This window comes from Erythrolamprus reginae, chromosome 4 (assembly GCF_031021105.1).
Source record: "Erythrolamprus reginae isolate rEryReg1 chromosome 4, rEryReg1.hap1, whole genome shotgun sequence".
Classification (NCBI taxonomy): domain Eukaryota; kingdom Metazoa; phylum Chordata; class Lepidosauria; order Squamata; family Dipsadidae; genus Erythrolamprus; species Erythrolamprus reginae.
Window position 1 is genome coordinate 69,687,653 of NC_091953.1, and position 18,815 is coordinate 69,706,467.

At 42.9% G+C, this 18,815-nt stretch overlaps 1 protein-coding gene across 14 annotated transcripts in view; it reads left to right on the plus strand.

Moving 5' to 3' along the window:
- Positions 1–369: 369 nt before the first annotated feature.
- The window catches only part of RPGR (retinitis pigmentosa GTPase regulator), a 298,707-nt gene continuing 280,261 nt past the window's right edge, over positions 370–18,815 (plus strand). For 11 of the 14 annotated variants that reach the window (XR_011559019.1, XR_011559020.1, XM_070750561.1 and 8 more), the window contains exons 1-2: positions 402–510; positions 14,569–14,694. Coding sequence is in view for 12 of the 14 variants with exons in the window: in XM_070750561.1 (XP_070606662.1) it covers positions 483–510; positions 14,569–14,694 (154 nt within the window). In the remaining 2 variants the exon portion in view is untranslated. Of the gene's footprint in view, positions 511–14,568; positions 14,695–18,815 lie in introns of all 14 variants that reach the window. The other 3 variants (XM_070750562.1, XM_070750560.1, XM_070750559.1) reach the window with 3 other exon arrangements.

The following is an 18,815-nucleotide window of genomic DNA, read 5'->3' on the forward strand; positions in this document are numbered from 1 at the left end:
ATTTAAACATGCCTGGGATAAACATATATCCATCCTAAGATAAAATACAGAAAATAGTATAAGGGCAGACTAGATGGACCATGAGGTCTTTTTCTGCCGTCAGACTTCTATGTCTCTATAAATATAATTATTTACAAGCATAATTATTTACAGGCAGGTATATGGAGGCACAGCGGCGACTCCATTCTCTCGAATAATGTTTATGGAGTTCATTTAGTGATTTAGGAAGCCCGGCTTCTGATATATTTAAACGGCAGCTCGAACCTTAGCTACTGCTTCAAGGACCGGGGGAGACAAGGAGGTCAAGGGGAGGATGGTGCTGTATGGTGCCCACCACTTACGCTCTATGCAGCCTTACATGTACTCTATGGTAGAACCGGGCTTCGTTGCTAATGGCAGGAGATTTGTTTACTTCCGGGATCGGGGCTGCTTGCGGATCCATCTGCCAGAGCGGCACAGCCCCCTCCCCCCTCCTGCCCGTCATGGGGGAGGCCGAGGAGCAGGTGCCCGGTGAGTCCCGTCCTCACATCGAGAAGTAAGCTGATTGGTGCCGGCAGCCCCCTTCCGCTTCTGGCGCCGTTTGCGGACTTTGCCAAGCGAGCCGGCGCGGGTGCCCCGCAGCTTGCTCATCTCCGCTCTTGGGGTTCCTCTGCTTGAGGCTCAGCCCGCTTGCAATGGGACCTCATTTCCTCGGAAGGCGCCCTTGAAGGTTATAGTCCATGAGACCGCCGGCTGTTGTTTTACAATATGGGGATCGTTCTCCGTCTTCTGAGTGTATCTCCTTTTTCAGCTTGCGGAGCAAAAGCATAAAGTTTAGCCTGCACTCTGCCTCAAATAACCTTAATTTTCATAAGTTGCTGACTTTGCAGCATATATAACTGAACTGAACTGATGAAGGGGGTTTCTAGTTAGAATTGTTGTAAGGCAATTTGATTTGCTTCTTTCTAAAGACCTGGGAAAGGCTAAAGTTCTAACATAAGGCCTTTCATGACTGTTGAACTACAGGATACATGCTGTATGTGCTTTGTAGTAATATATATGTTGCAAATAATATAGAAAAAGGTTGTGAATGCAATAGGATGCTCTATTGCCTTTTTCATCTTTTTTGAAGAATTCTTTTGGTGTGCTTAGAAATTTTAGGGAGTTGCTATACTTCTTAGAGTGAGCACAGCAAACTCTGGTTATGTTTCCTATTGTATACTGTATGTCCATTCTACTTGTATTCTGAATGTAAAGGGGAAACATACATCAATCAGCCACTACTTTATATGATACTATTTGATAGTTATTGTGGTGCAAGCAGTGAAGGGCTGCAAAATTCTTTACTACCACACTGGACGTGGTTTATTTTGTGGGTGTGGCTTGCCGACCATGTGACCAGGTGGGAGTGGTTTGATGAACATGCAACTGGAGGTGGCTTAAAGGTCAGGTGACTGGCTTAAAGATTGCCAACTTGATGTCACTCATGTCAAGGGTTTGGGTTAGGGTTAGGGTGCCTGGCCTCTCCTCGCCTCAGAGAGATAGAATTTCCCTTACTATTACTGAACATCCAAAATATACTATTTAATTCTATGAATATATGCCATGTGTGTACATACATATTACACACAGGTACATAAAAATAATCATTATCTACTATATATATATACTATATATTCAACAAAACACTAGAGTTGTGCTATGTTCCTTCCTGCTTCAAACGCTCTATCATCCCAGTGCCGAAGAAGCATTCAGTCAAGGAACTGATGTTAGAGCAACAGACCAGTTGCTCTAACATCTGTAGTTATGAAAACCATAGAAAGGCTTGTGATGTTCCACTTGAAAACCATCACAGATCTACTGTTAGACCCCATGCAATTTGCATACCGAGCAAATAGATCAACAGATGATGCTGTTAATATGGCTCTACACTACATCCTTCAACATCTTGAATCTCCAATGACCTACGCTAGGGTCCTCTTTGTAAACTTCAGTTCAGTATTCAACACCATCATACCGGACATCCTCTTAACCAAACTAAATCAGCTAGCGGTACCTGAACACACTTGTAAGTGGATCACAAGCTTCCTAACAGACAGGAAGCAGCAGGTGAAGCTAGGAAAAATCACATCAGATACATGTACAATTAGAACAGGGGCCTCCCAAGGTTGTGTACTCTCACCACTTCTCTCTATACACTAATGACTGCATCTCAAATATCCATCTGTTAAACTACTGAAGCTTGCAGATGACACAACAGTGATCGGACTCATTCAAGACAATGATGAATCCGCATACAGATGGGAGGTTGAACAACTAACCTTGTGGTGTGAACGGAACAATCTAGAACTGAACACACTCAAAACCGTAGAAATGGTGGTAGACTTTAGGAGAAACCCTTCCATCCTTCCACCAATACTAGAGGGTTGTTGTTAATGGCGAGTATTCTGAGTAGAGCCTGGTTACAGGCGGTGTGCCACAAGGGTCTGTTCTGGGTCCTATTCTTTTTAATATGTTTGTGAGTGACATAGGAAAAGGTTTGGTAGGGAAGGTTTGCCTATTTGCCGATGACTCTAAAGTGTGCAATAGGGTTGATATTCCTGGAGGCGTCTGTAATATGGCAAATTATTTAGCTTTATTAAATAAGTGGTCAAAGCAATGGAAATGGCAGTTTAATGTTTTCAAATGTAAAATAATGCACTTGGGCAAAAGGAATCCTCAATCTGAGTATTGTATTGGCAGTTCTGTGCTAGAAAAAAACTTCAGAAGAGAAGGATTTAGGGGTAGTGATTTCTGACAGTCTCAAAATGGGCAAACAGTGCAGTCAGGTGGTAGGGAAAGCAAGTAGAATGCTTGGCTGCATAGCTAGAGGTATAACAAGCAGGAACAGGGAGATTGTGACTGTTGTGGTTGGCTCTGGGCCAGCTCCTGCAAAGAGGACTGTGGACATTGGTTTTGGAGAATCCTCAGGTTCCCAGAGACTTGTCTTATTGCCAACAGCTTTGGATAGTGAGGATTCTTTGTCAAGGACAGATGCTGGGATTGAAGCAGAATCGGAAAGTGAGGTAGATGCAGGCAGCCCATTAGCTAATGACCCCATTAGTGAGTCATCAGACTCAGGAAGATAGGTTAATAGATGCTCGTAGGCATAGGTCTATGACAAGAAGGGAACAACTGTGCAGGTATCATAGACGATAAGAGAGAACACCTATGGCTGGGGCAATTATGCTAATGGGGTTGCTGATAAACTGCCAGCGTTGCACAGAGCGCGTGTGGGAGATTATCCATTTGGAGAAGGAGACGTCATGTTTGCATTTTGTTCCTGGCTTTTTACAGACTCTTGGGGATATTTCACAACTAAGTAAAAAATTGTGGACTGACTGGAAGAGGTCTGGCTGTGACGCTGCCACAGGTGCTCTTATCTGCTTTGTTTGTTCTTGTTCTCGCAACTTTCAGTAATTTGCTCAGTTTAAAGTATGTGTGCACAGCTTTATTTTGGATAAACGGCTTTTCTGTTTACTTTACAACAGTGTGTGTGTTTGAATTTACATTTCTGACATAATTGGGGCTCGTAACGTGAAGCCCGGCAAAACAGTGACCCCACTGTATAGAGCGCTAGTGAGACCACATTTGGAATATTGTGTTCAGTTCTGGAGATCTCACCTACAAAAAGATATTGATAAAATTGAACGGGTCCAAAGATGGGCTACAAAAATGGTGGAAGGTCTTAAGCATAAAACTTATCAGGAAAGACTTAATGAACTCAATCTGTATAATCTGGAGGACAGAAGGGAAAGGGGGGACATGATCGAAACATTTAAATATGTTAAAGGGTTAAATAAGGTTCAGGAGAGTAGTGTTTTTTATAAGAAAGTGAACACAAGAACAAGGGGGCACAATCTGAGGTTAGTTGGGGGTAAGATTAGAAGTAATGTGAGAAAATATTATTTTACTGAAAGAGTAGTAGATGCTTGAAACAAACTTCCAGCAGACGTGGTCGATAAATCCACAGTAACTGAATTTAAACATGCCTGGGATAAACATATATCCATCCTAAGATAAAATTCAAGAAATAGTATAAGGGCAGACTAGATGGACCATGAGGTCTTTTTCTGCTGTCAATCTTCTATGTTTCTATGACAACACAGTATCAACAGTAGAGACCAATGTTACCTCTAAGGTGCGTGGCTGCACGGCCGCGCGCCCTAAAACAACTTCCTGCGCAGCTTTTTCTAAGGCTGCGCATCAGGAGGTGTCAGCCACCCCCGCCCGCCACAGATGTGCCAGTGTCAGTGCTGAGCCTCTCTGCCCCCGCACCAGGCGCCTCCGGCCCCCTCCCGCCCATGACCTCCAGCCACTGCCTGCCCGATCCGCCCCTCTCTCCGGCTTTCTCCTCCACCTCCCACCTTGGGGCATGGCTCCTCCTGCAGCGGTGGCGGCTGCGGCTTCTCCTCCTCCTCATCTGTCCACTAGTGAAGGGGCTATGAGAGTGCCGGGGCAGGTGTTCCCAAAGTGCTCCCAGGCTATAAGAGGATTTTCTCAGAGCGCTCCAGGAGCGCCCGCCCCGCCCTTCTCAAGTTGCAGCCCCTTTGCTCGGAGCGCTTTCCCCGAGCGCTTTCCATACGCCTCAAAATAAGAAAAACCTTCCACGGCCTCCAGAGAAGAAAGGAAGAGAGAGAAAGAGAGAACGAGAGAGAGATAGAGAGAGCAACAGACAGAGGAAGGTAGAAGGAAAAAGAGAAGGAGAGAGAAATATGAAAAAGAGAGAGAAAGGGAGACTTCCGGGGTGGGTCCAAGCTGAAGCGACGTGTAAGTTAGTAGCTCCTGGCTTACACTCGAGATTTTTCGTCAAAAACCCACTTTTGTGGGGACAATTCTTCCCGGAGAGAGGAGTTAGGGTAAAGGGGAGTATCTGACAGCGGGTGGGGTGCGACCCCCCACTGCGGGTGGCAAAACTGCCATGTTTTGGTGGGGAAAAAAAGTCGGAGTTTTTAGCTCCGGCCCAAAGGCTTGGTGCACTGAGCTGACAACAGGGAAGCAAAAGAGGAGCAGCGGTAGCAGCGGTCTGTATTTAACTACTTTAATATATTTACCCGTGATAATCAATGGTGAAAAGATGCTAGAAGGAAAAAAAATAGGCAGTCCCCTTAGTATGAACTATTGGCGATTAAGGAGAGCGGAGCATTTTGAAGTCTAAGAGAGGTAAAGTAAGTTGTTGATGGTGTGCGGAAGTGACTGGTGGCCGAAGGAAAGTTGAGGAAGACGGATCCCACGGAGGAGACACCAGAACCTGAGCAGAGGACAACTGAACACTCCGTTTGGTGGAGCGAAAACGAGGGACGATAGGAGATTGGAGATGTGAGACCACCGGGCAGAGAGCGGAGAGCAGAGAGAGGTGTCCGAGACCAGAGACCGGAGGAAGGAGCGAGTGAAACGACGGCGAAGGAGTGACGAGAGGGACGAGATGGAGGAGAAAGACGGAACCAGCCGGGAAGGAGTTGAGATCCTGACACAGCTGCCGAGTTTCCTGAGGTTTTTTTTGAGTTTTCTGAATTGCCTGGCAAGACGTGGGAGGCGTGGGAACAGTGAGAGATCTGGAATCAGTCGAGATCGTGAAAGAAAGCGTAAGTTTGAAGGCTTGGTTGGAGTTGGAGTTGGTAAAGTCAGAAGGTCGGGGAGAGGAAGAAGAAACGTGACTGCACGTGACTGAAAGACAGGAGACGCCATTCTTTTTCTACAGGAAAGAACACTAGAGTCCGAAATTAATATTCACAGTAACCCAGGAATACTACTATTGCTGCATAGAGACATAGACTGAACTGTTAAATACCACAAAACAACTGCGCAAGAACCTAGAAACCTCTACAAACGTATAACTGATAAGTCATAATTAATATTAATAATAATAATAACATTAATTTTATAAGTATTTGGATAATTTAATTATTTACATGTGGTTTGAAATCTGATTGCTGCTGTTTAATTGTAAATCCTTGCTCTCTCTCCTCCCTGTTCCACCCCCACCCCCTCCCCCTTTTCTCTTTTTCTTTCTTGTCCTACTTGCTTGCACTCTTACTTATCCCTTTTATCTTTTATTGATTTATTATAACTGTTTATTTGTTAGTTGTTAGAGGATTTCCCCATATCCTTTTCTTTCTCTCCCTTCTTTCTCCTTCTTTCTTTCTTTGTGTGATGAATTGTGATCAGTTGTTTGATTAAGATAGTAAAATAGTAAGGTGCTAACTGATTAATTATATACATAGTGATTATATTGTGATTATATTGAATATATTAAAGGTTTTGAATAAATTTTAGTTTTATATACCACATAATATAATAATATATAGTAAGTTAGTTATATTAAGGAAAATTTGAACTAAATTATTTATTGCTATTTATTGTTATTAACTATTAATTATTGCTGATTATTTATATACATTGATATTTACTGATTTTTACTGATACTTATTGATTATATTTACTGATTAATTAAGATATACATGTATAAATATAGAATTAGAAATTTTAAAGTTGGCTTTCATCATAAATTGATTTATTAATTATCGATATTTAATATTTGACGAATTAGAACTGTGATAATCTGGGAAAACTTGATAAGTCAGATTGATTGATCTCCCGAAACAAAATTATTACTCCCTCCCATAATTAATTAACGCCGTTGAGCATATCTTTTATAGAGTAATTTCAAAGATAAATTTAAGGAAATTTTAAGAACTTCTAAACAGAAAGATAGTATGTCAACTAACTTCTCTAAATACCAGAAGAAATCTACACCTGGAACCCCTCCTATAGTGAATACAAAATCTAATATAGAAATTGCGACAATGGATAAAACATCTCTTCAATCAATACAAGCATCATTAAATTTAATTCAGGAATTTATGGTGCGGAGTCAGGAATCTGCATCAGCAACCCAAGAAACTATAAAACAGAACCAAGACGAAACAAATAAGAACTTTGAAAAAATGTCTGATAAAATTGAAGGGTTAGAAAATCAAATGGAGAATATACAAGAGATTATAATTAATCATGAACAAAGAATTCAAAAATTAGAGACAGACACAAGAAAAATAGAAGAGAAAAGATGTGAAGCGGAGGGAAGACTAAAAGCTGCCAACAAAGAACTCGAGGCCTCGATTGCAATACTAGAGAGGGAGAAATCGGCACAATTCCTCAGCTTCCAAAATATTCCGGAAAACGCAGATGAAGACCTATTTAATAAATTAGCAGAACTAATAAGTGAAAACACACAAATTGAAATTGAGGAGGTGAAAATTCATATTGATGAGATATACAGGATTCAGACAAACTACACGAAAAACCACAGACTACCGAGAGAAGTACATGTACGATTTACAAAAAAATCTATAAGAGATGAAATATACAAAACAACAAGAAATGAGAAAATAATCTATCAAGAAAAAGAAATAAAGGTTCTCAAGCAGATATCTTAAAAGATAAGGGAGAAAAGGAGAGAATATCACTATTTAACGGCGAAACTGATGAGAAGGGAAATACCATTTTGATGGTTAATCCTGGAAAGACTTTTAATAACTTGGAATGGGAGGAATATTAAAATCAATTCATTTGAAAAAGCCGATTATTTTATCAAACAACATTTAGAAAAAGGAGGCAACAGTTCAGACACAGAACATCAAATTCGAAAAGAAGGAATGGAGGAGGAGAGAGGGGAGAGAGGACAGGAGAAGGGAGAACCCCAAAAGGAGGAAAGAATCATAACAAGAGCGGCGGCAAAGTGACAGTAGAGGAGAGGGGAGGAGCGGGAAGGAGGAAAGAAGGAAAATATGGCAAAAACGCTTAATCTATTTTCAGTAAATGTTAACGGATTGAATTCACCTATTAAAAGAAAACAGACAATGACGAAATTAGTAAAACAAAATTCAGATATATTATGCCTACAAGAAGTCCATATAAGAAATTAGGACCGTAAAATGTTAGAAAATAAAAAACTAGGTAAATTATTCACAGCATTAACAGATTCTAAAAGAAGGGGCATAGCCCTATACATTAGAGAAAAGCTTCAACATGAAAAAATCTACACGGACAAAGATGGAAGAATACTAAGTGTAAAGATGAGAATAGGAACCAAAGAAATAGTCATAATAGCAATTTATGCTACAAATTCAAATCAGAAACAATTCTATAAAAAACTAGAGGAACATGTAGGACAGATAGAAAAGGAAAATATTTGCATTATCGAAGATTATAATGCGGTATACGATATTCAAAAAGATTATAAAACAATGAAAAAAAATCCAAGGAGAGGAAAACCCTACCAGCCGAATTTCATGACATGGTGAGAGAATACAGACTTACAGATATATGGAGAGAGTGACACCCTCAAAACTTAGAATATACTTTCTACTCACCACCTCAGAAATCCTGGTCTAGGATAGACATGATTTGGGCAGACAAAGAAATTGGGAAACTAATTCAGGATATTGAAATAGGCCCAAATCTATGGGCAGACCACCATCAAATATTAATAAAAATTAAAGATCCTAGGAAACAATATTACAGATGGTCCATAAACCAAGCACTAATCCAAGAACAAAATTATATTAATTACATTAAACAAGAACTTAAATTATTCTTTAAAGACAATTTGAATAACAACACTACAATTCAGAATATTTGGGACACCACGAAAGCATTTATAAGAGGGCTAACAAAAGCATACTCAGCTAAAATTAAGAAATCTAAAGATAAAAAATTGAATGAATATAAAAACAGATTAAAATATTTAGAAATAGAAATCCAAAAAGATCTCCAAAATGAAAAAATAAGAGAAGAAAGGGATAAAATAAAACACAATATTAACTTACTAATACAAGACGAAATTGCTGTAAAACTCAAGAAGACTAAACAATACGAATTTGAAAACGCAAATAAAACAGGTAGATGGCTAGCATATAAATTAAAAAAAGAAGAACGATATATACAAAGATTAGAGGATGAAAATGGAGATAACCAATATACAATGGATTAAAAAAAGAATATTGCAGTCAAATACTATACTGAATTATACCAAAAAGAAAATACAAAAGAACAACTAGATATGTATTTAGAAAATGTAAAATTAGAAGAGATATCAGAAGTAGACAGAACAATACTAAATAAGAAAATAACCCTAACAGAATTGGAAAATGCAGCATTGAAACAAAAAAATACAAAACACCAGGTCCAGACGGGATACTGGCGGAATTTTGTAAAGAATTAAAAGAAATAATAGGGGAAATATTATTAATTATATTTAATGAGGTGTTAGAAAAGGGAATAATACCTAAAACATGGACACAAAAGATACCAAAAGATATTTCTAAAAAACAAAATATACAAAATTATAGGCCAATATCGCTTCTTAATGTGGATTATAAAATCTTTATGTCAATTATGGCAGACAGAATGAAACCAATTATGAATAAAAAAATAAACTATGATCAAAATGGATTTCTGTCAGGGAGATATAAAAGAAATAATATAAGAACGATATTGGACGTGTTAGAATTTTATGAGGTACATTCGGAAAGACAACTAGCCCTTATGTTCTTAGATGCTCAAAAAAAAGAAAAAGAGAGAGAAAGAGCGAGAATGAGAGAGAGAGAAAGAAAGCGAGAGAGAGAGAAAGCAAGAAAGAGAAAGAGAGAGCAACAGACAGAGCGAGATAGAAAGAAAGAGGAAGAAAGTGAGAAAAATAGAGAGAGCAAGAGGGGGAAAGAGAGAGAGAAAGAGAGAGAAGAGAAAGGGAGAGAGAAAGAAAGAGAGAGAGAGGTGGTTTTGTTTATTATTAATTTAATAAAGAAGGGAATTTTTTTCCTATTTATTTATTTGTCTATTTATTTGTTTATTTATTTATTTATACATACATACATACATACATACATACATACATACATACATACATACATACATAGTGGTACCTCTAGATACAAGCTGCTCCACATGTGAGTATTCCAAGTTACGAGCCGCGACGTGAGTGAAATTTCTGTTCGACACCCGAGCTCAAATTCGGGATACGAGCCGAGCTTCAGGATTTTCATTTCATTCATTTCATTTATTTAGATTTGTATGCCGCCCCTCTCCGCAGACTCGGGGCGGCTCACAACAGAATAACAGAAGACAATTTCAGCAAATCTAAATTTCTACTAAAAACATTTTAAAAACCCCATTTTCTAAGCACGCATACATACACACATACCATTCATAACTTGTATATGCCCGGGGGAGATGTCTCAGTTCCCCCATGCCTGACGACACAGGTGGGTCTTAAGGAGTTTACGAAAGGCAAGGAGGGTAGGGGCAGTTCTAATCTCTGGGGGGAGTTGGTTCCAGAGGGTCGGGGCCACCACAGAGAAGGCTCTTCCCCTGGGGCCCGCCAACCGACATTGTTTAGTTGACGGGACCCGGAGAAGGCCCACTCTGTGGGACCTAATCGGTCGCTGGGATTCGTGCGGCAGTAGGCGGTCTCGGAGATATTCTGGTCCAGTGCCATGAAGGGCTTTAAAGGTCATAACCAACACTTTGAATTGTGACCGGAAGTTGATCGGCAACCAATGCAGACTGCGGAGTGATGGTGAAACATGGGCATATTTGGGAAAGCCCATGATTGCTCTCGCAGCTGCATTCTGCACGATCTGAAGTTTCCGAACACTTTTCAAAGGTAGCCCCATGTAGAGAGCATTACAGTAGTCGAACCTCGAGGTGATGAGGGCATGAGTGACTGTGAGCAATGAGTCCCGGTCCAGATAGGGCCGCAACTGGTGCACCAGGCGAACCTGGGCAAACGCCCCCCTCGCCACAGCTGAGAGATGTTTTTCTAATGTGAGCTGTGGATCGAGGAGGACGCCCAAGTTGCGGACCCTCTCTGAGGGGGTCAATAATTCCCCCAGGGTAATGGACGGACAGATGGGATTGTCCTTGGGAGGCAGAACCCACAGCCACTCCGTCTTATCCGGGTTGAGTTTGAGTCTGTTGACACCCATCCAGGCCCCAACAGCCTCCAGGCACCGGCACATCACTTCCACCGCTTCGTTGACTGGGCATGGGGTGGAGATGTAAAGCTGGGTATCATCCGCATATTGATGATACCTCACCCCATGTCCTTGGATGATCTCGCCCAGCGGTTTCATGTAGATGTTGAATAGCAGGGGGGAGAGGACCGACCCCTGAGGCACCCCACAAGGGAGAAACCTAGGAGTCGACCTCTGACCCCCCACTAACACCGACTGCGACCGGCCAGAGAGGTAGGAGGAGAACCACTGAAGGACAGTGCCTCCCACCCCCAACCCCTCCAGCCGGTGCAGAAGGATACCATGGTCGATGGTATCGAAAGCCGCTGAGAGGTCAAGGAGCACCAGGACAGAGGATAAACCCCTGTCCCGGGCCCGCCAGAGATCATCCATCAACGCGACCAAAGCGGTTTCCGTGCTGTAACCGGGCCTGAAACCCGACTGCTGGGGACCTAGATAATCGGCTTCTTCCAAGGACCGCTGGAGCTGGAGCGCCACCACCTTCTCGACAACCTTCCCCATAAAGGGAAGGTTGGAGACTGGACGATAGTTGTTAAGCACAGCTGGGTCCAGGGAGGGCTTCTTGAGGAGGGGGCGCACGAGCGCTTCTTTATAGAGTGATGGAAAAACTCCCCTCCCCAAGGAAGCGTTGGTAATCTCCTGGGCCCAGCTCCGTGTCACCTCCCGACTGGCCGAAACCAGCCAGGAGGGACACGGATCCAGTAAACAGGTGGCGGAACTCACAGCTCCAATGGCCTTGTCCACTTCATCAGGTGTCACCAGATCAAACTCTTCCCAGACAGGTGGACAAGTACATGCCCCAGTCACCTCGACTGACTCGTTGTCAGTCGACTCTGTTTTACAATTGGAGTCGAGGTCGGCCTGGATCTGAGCGACTTTATCAGCGAAAAACGTGTTAAAATCCTCGGCACTACTCTGTAAGGGCTCCCCAACTCCCCCCTGGTTAAGAAGGGAGCGGGTCACCCTAAACAGAGCGGCCGGGCGGGATTCCGCTGATGCAATCAAGGCGGCATGATACGCGCATCTTGCCCCCTTGAGCGCCACTTTGTAAGTCTTAATAAAAGCTCTTACAAGTGTTCGGTCGGATTCAGACCTACTCTTCCTCCATCGCTTCTCTAGACGTCTCTTTTGGCGTTTCAACTCCCGGAGCTCCTCGTTGAACCATGGAGCTCTACGGGGTCTAACGCCACGGAGAGGTCGCAAAGGCGCAATCCGGTCAAGAGCCCCCGTCGCGGCCCTGTTCCAGGCCTCCGCGAGAGACTCCGCCGAACTGTGGACGAGTGCCTCTGGAATAACCCCAAGCGCCGTTTGAAAGCCCTCTGGGTCCATCAGGCGTCTGGGGCGGAACATCTTCATTGGATGCTACCGCTAGTTGGCACATCGCCTCTCTAACCCAGAATCCCCTTGCTTCTGGTTATCTCGGGCATTCGCACGTGTTAGCGCGCAAAACAAAGCCTCGTCTCGGTCATGTCAGTATTTAGAGCGAGTGTATATTTTAATCTGAACTGTGCATCATGGGTCCCAAAAAAGAATCCGCTAGTGGAAAGGCCGCTGAGAAGAAGAAGAGGATGATATCCATAGAAACGAAGCAGGAGATAATTAATTTACACGATAAAGGAACTTGTGTTATTGAACTTGCGAGGATGTTCAACCGCTGTACATCCACCATTTGTACTATCCTTAAGCAGAAGGACATCCTTAAAGGTGTTAAAGCAGCAAAAGGTGCGATGATATATTCCCAACTTAGGACATCTGTTCATGAAGAGATGGAGAGGTTATTGCTAATTTGGATAAAAGAAAAGGAGCTGGCAGGAGATACAGTAATAGAGTCGATCATCAGTGAGAAGGCTCGTGCAATATTCTCCGACCTAAAGAAAAATGAAGCATCCTCGTTGGGAGATCAAGACGAGTTCAAGGCAAGTCATGGATGGTTTGACAAGTTCAGAAAAAGAAGTGGCATTCACTCGGTGGTTAGGCATGGGGAGGCATCGAGTGCAGACATCAAGGCAGCGGATGGGTTTATTATGCATTTCGCTAACCTGGTTGAAAAAGAAGGCTACGTTTCGCAGCAAATATTTAACTGCGATGAGACCGGCCTGTTCTGGAAGAAAATGCCCCGTAGGACTTTCATTACCGCTGAGGAAAAGCACATGCCAGGACATAAGCCCATGAAGGACCGTCTAACCCTTGCATTGTGTGCAAACGTGTCGGGTGACTGGAAAGTAAAGCCACTTCTCGTGTACCATTCTGAGAATCCTCGTGCGTTCAAGATGCACAAAATCCTAAAGGAAAAACTCCATGTCATGTGGTGCTCCAATGCAAGGGCATGGGTAACGAGGCAGTTCTTTATGGACTGGGTAAATCTTGCTTTTGGTCCTACGGTGAAGAAATATCTGTCGAGTAATAAACTCCCCCTACGTGCCTTACTGCTTCTCGACAATGCTCCAGGCCACCCGCCCGCTCCTCAAGAGGACATCATTCAAGAATTTCAGCTTATAAAGGTTTTATTCCTCACACCCAACCCGACTTCAATCCTGCAACCAATGGATCAGCAGGTCGTAGCTAACTTCAAGAGGCTGTACACGAAGCATCTGCTTCCTGGAACTGCTGATACATTTCTACAGAGGAATCATTGAGTCTGTCATCTGCACCTCTATAACTGGTTTGGTTCTGCAACCCAACAAGACTGACACAGACTTCAGAGGATAATCATGAGTCAAAAAGAGGGTGGTGAAAATATTTACTGACCCCTCGCATCCTGGACATAAACTGTTTCAACTCCTACTCTCAAAACATTTGCTACAGAGCACTGCACATCAAGATAATTAGACACAAGAACAGTTTCCCCCCGAACGCCATCATTCTACTAAACAAATAATTCCATCAACACTGTCAAACTTTTTACTAAGTCTGCACTTCTATTTCTACTAGTTTTTTCTCATCATTCCTATCATTCTTTTCCTCCCACTTAACACTATAATACTGTAAATTGTTGCTTGTAGCCTAAGATTTTTATTAATATTGATTGTTTCTTCATTGCTTATTTGACCTCTATAACGATCATTAAGTGTTGTACCACATGATTCTTGACAAATGTATCTTTTTCTTTTATGTACACTGAGAGCATATGCACCAATCACACTTGGCCAATAAAGAATAAAGAAAGAAAAGAAAGGAAGAAAGAAAGAATATAAAATATATGTACACACACACACACACCTCTTCTAAAATTATACACATTCAATCTCATTTACTGCAATAGGAAAAACATACCCAGAAGGGGGGGCGCATCAAAATTTTTCTACAGGTTTTGCGTACCTGACCGTACCAGTAGGAGATCATCACTGGGTTTAAGTAATAATTATGGAATAAATGTCTGTATCTATATGGACAAAATTAAGACTTTGAAAAAGAAAGGTGTACAGTGCCAGTGTTTTGATATTAAAAGGCAAAATTAGTTGTTAGTAGAATTATATAAAATTGATTTTAGACTAATATTTAACTGTTTTCTTTTTAGAATCAGGTGCTATATTCACATTCGGAAAAAGCAAATTTGCAGAAAATGTACCTAGCAAGTTTTGGTTTAAAAATGACAAGCCTTTACACATGTCATGTGGAGATGAACATACATCTGTTGTTACAGGTTAGTATAACAAGATTTTAGAACCACATGTTTTGATGTTCTAACTTTTAAAGTGAAGACTGTATTGTGTTGATAGTATTATATGAAGGCATTTGCTAGTATTTTCAGAAATTGACACTTTTATTGTAAAATGAATTAGATAAAATAGGTTTTCCTGATCACCAAGTCTAAAGTTAGCCAAAAAAGTGAATACAATCCTTGGTTGTATAAAAACAGGCATAGAATCAAAATCATGTGAAGTATTAGCACCGTTTTATAAAACCTTAGTAAGGTCACACCTGAATACTGTCAGGATTAAGCAATATCCTGAGGTAATATCTTAATGCAGAAGGAAGGACTACAAAGAGAATGCTGAGTCATTCTGAGGTAATTAAGCATGTAGCAATCTGATTGGGTGATAAATATTTAAATATGCAAGAGCTTTTGTATTGCTCTCTCTGCTCTGTGCTCTCTGTTCTCTGCTCTGCTCTGATAGCTGATGTTCCTGTTGCTGTATTGCTGTACTGATCTGTTGATCCCTGTGAGTTACTGTAATTGAGATAGTTGTAGTGAGATATTAGTGAGATACTAGTATAGTGTATGTATAGTAAGGTAGAATACAGATAGTAGTGTAAATAAGAAGTAAATATATTTTTGCAAGATTTCCTGCTGCTGCTGTGTTTCTTTTTTTAAAAAATATTTTCTTTATTGAATTTTAAGATAATAAGAGGAAAGAAAAGAACATAAAATAAATCAACAATACATAACACAAAATTTAGCACAATCAAATCATATAAAATAGTATAACATAATCATAGAGATAGTCAAGAAGGAAGAAAAAAGGAGGGGATAAGAGATAGGAAAAGGGGTGTTGGGAAAGGTTAGGTGGTAGTAAGAAAGAAGATACAGAATGGAAAGAGGAAAAGAAAGGATAGGAAAGATGGAAGAGTGACCAGCTACTTGGCTGGTATCACAGTTCACTACGACCTCAGATTTGAAGATGTAATTGGAGTGCTATTTCCGAGAAATTGTATACATTTGATTTGCGAATTTTATCATTTTTATCTACATATTGATGTTTTAAAGATTTATTCCTAGTTTATGTTAAGAATCGTTAGTTCTGGTCATCCAATGTTGTATGTAGGTTTTGTATATCATTGATAGTTATAGTAACAGATTGTATTTTATCATTCGTTGGGGATTGGTTTGTTGGTTTGTTGTCTTTTGGTAATATTTGTAAGGGTTTTTTTTTGCCTTATCTACTTGTACCACTTGTCCCAGGCTCTATGGAAATCTGTATCATTCTTATTTTGTAGTTCCATAGTCAATTTGGACATTTCAGCATATTCCATAATTTTAATTAAAAGATTTAAGATACAGTGATACCTCGTCTTACGAACTTAATTGGTTCCAGGAGGAGGTTCGTAAGGTGAAACGTTCGTAAGACGAAACAATGTTTCCCATAGGAAACAATGTAAAATGGATTAATGCGTGCAAGGAAAAAAAATATCGTTAAAACGGCGCTCCACTGGGCGCCGCCACCAGGCTGTCATCTTTTGAAACAGCTCGCCGCTTCTCGGTGTTCTCCCGAATGCCGAACCCAAAAAGTTTGGCAAAAGTTCGGGTTCGGGAGGCCGCTGAGAAGCGCCGCCGCCCAGCTGTCATCTTTTCAAACAGCTGGGCATTTCTCGGTATTCTCCCAAACACCGAAGCCGAAACGTTTGGCAAAAGTTCGGGTTCGGGAGGCCGCCGAGAAGCGCCGCCTGGCTGTCACCTTTGCAGAAGAGCCGCGGAGCTGTCGGCCGGTCGGGAGGCTCAAACGGAGGTGGGGAATCCCAATAGGGAATTCCATAGTCGCAGTTTTGACGTCCAGAAGATGTCCTTCTGGAATCCACGTTTTGGCCAGCCAGGAAGGACGTCTCCGTGATATCAAAGCTCCGCCCATGGAATTCCCTATTGGGATTCCCCACCTCCGTTTGAGCCTCCCGACTGGCCAACAGAAGAAAGTATATTCTTGAAGCTTGGGGTTATAATATCGCCATACATCTTGTAAGGCAAATTCAGTGGCTATTTGTTCAAAAGTTGCTGGGAGTTGCTTTCTTGATTTAATTTTATGCTGCTGTGTTTCATTGAAGACTTCAACTCCATATACAGTGATACCTTGTCTTACGAACCCCGGGTCATATGAACTTTTTGAGATACGAACCCAGGGGTTAACATTTCTTTGCCTCGTCTTAAAAACCCTTTCTGTCTTATGAACATGAGCCAGGTCCCTGGGCTCTCTTACTGCGTGTGCGCTCACTTACTGATGCAGGGATTCCCCTGCCTTGTGACTACCCCGATGAGATTTCCCATTCGTTTCCCGCCCCTGCTGAGATTCCCCGCCTCCCGACTGCCAGCTGAAGCACCTGGGATTTTCCCTTGGCTTTCCAGCAGCTGGCCAAGATGCCCCCCTTCCTCTTCCTTCTGGCTGGCAGAAAGCGAAGCGCTGGGGGGTGGGGTGTCAGGCTGGCACTCCTGGACCCCCAGCTGAAAACACGAAGGTGGTTCGCCGCCGCAGCCAGCTTGAGCCTTCCATTGCTCCATGCCGCTTCGCCCTGCCTGTCATCCTGGCCCAAGCGAGGGGCGGTGGCGGACCACCATTGTGGGTTTTTTGGGGGGGCGGGAGACCTCCGTTATGTTTTCGGCTGGGGGGGCAGGAGGACCTTCCTAACTCCCTCCCCCAGCACTTTGCCCAGGATGACAGGCAGGGCTAAGTGGCGTGGAACAAAGGGAGGCTCAAGCTGCTTTGCCTTGCCTGTCATCCTGGCTGAAGCGGGCAGCAGCGGACCTCCATTGTGTTTTTGGGGGGGAAGCGGACCTTTGTTGTGTTTTCGGGGGGGCAGCAGACCTTCATTGTGTTTTCGGGGGGGCGGGCGGCAGACCTCGGTTGTGTTTTCGGCGGGGCAGCAGACCTCCATTGTGTTTTCGGGGGGGCGGCAGACCTCCGTTGTGTTTTTGGGGGGGCAGCAGACCTCCGTTGTGGGGGGGCAGGAGGACCTCCTTTGGGTTTTCGGCTGGGGGGGGGCAGGAGGATCTTCCTGACTCCCTCCCCCAGCGCTTTGCCCAGGATGACAGGCAGGGTTAAGTGGCATGGAGCCTCCCATTGCTCCATGCCGCTTCGCCCTGCCTGTCATCCTGGCTCAAGTGGGTGGTGGCGGACCTCCGTTGTGTTTTCAGGGGGGCGGTGGACCTCCGTTGTGTTGTTTGGGGGTGCGGCGGACCTCCATTGTGTTTTTGGCTGTGGGGGCAGGAGGACCTTCCTTCCTTCGCTGGCACTGCCCCGTGGAAGGGACCCGGCTGGGAAGCTCCCGAAGGTGATCTTTGTGCCCCCCCCAGGAGAGCAACCAGTAGGCATGGGCTGGGGTCTTTCCCCTGGGGGCAAAGGTGGTGGTCGTGGGGTGGCTTTGCTGCAGGCGGGCGTCTAGGCACTGCAGCTCCCATCAGTTCTCCCGTGGACCTCTTCCACACACACACGCCGCCCCCAGCCTCCACGCTGCTGCCTGGCTTTCATCTTATAAAGAAGCGAGGAGGAGCTGGACACCGCTGGCGGCAGAAGAAGGTGAATGCGGCTGGGAGGGAGGCGGAATACGGGAGGAGGAAGAAAAGGAGGAGGGAGGCAGGGAGGAAGGAAGAGGGGGAGGGAGGGAGGGAGGAGAGAGAGAGGTTTCTGCTTGAAGTTACAAATAGGGGTGGCAGAAAAGAAGTGGGTGAAACTTGAAAGGGAGATTAATAATATTAAAAATAAAGAGATTTTATTTAAAAAATGGAGTAAAATAGAAATCAATAGCTTAGCCGATCCCTTGAAAGCAGCCTTAGATATTTGGTCAAAATGGCAAGGGAAATTAGCAAATAGAAATTCAAAATGATCAATGTTGCATGTTTTGAATATAAATAATGATGTTAACCTAGGTAGAGTTATAAAGGAATTAAATGATAAAGGTATAATGAGAATAGAACAATTATATGAGACAGACGGAAGAGTTAATAGAACTCGCTTCGAATGATGGTTGGGCCAACAAAAATGGTTGCAGATTAATGCAATATGTAAATATTTAAATAAAAGTGAGAATAAAGAAGCATTTTGAGAGAAGAAAACTGTC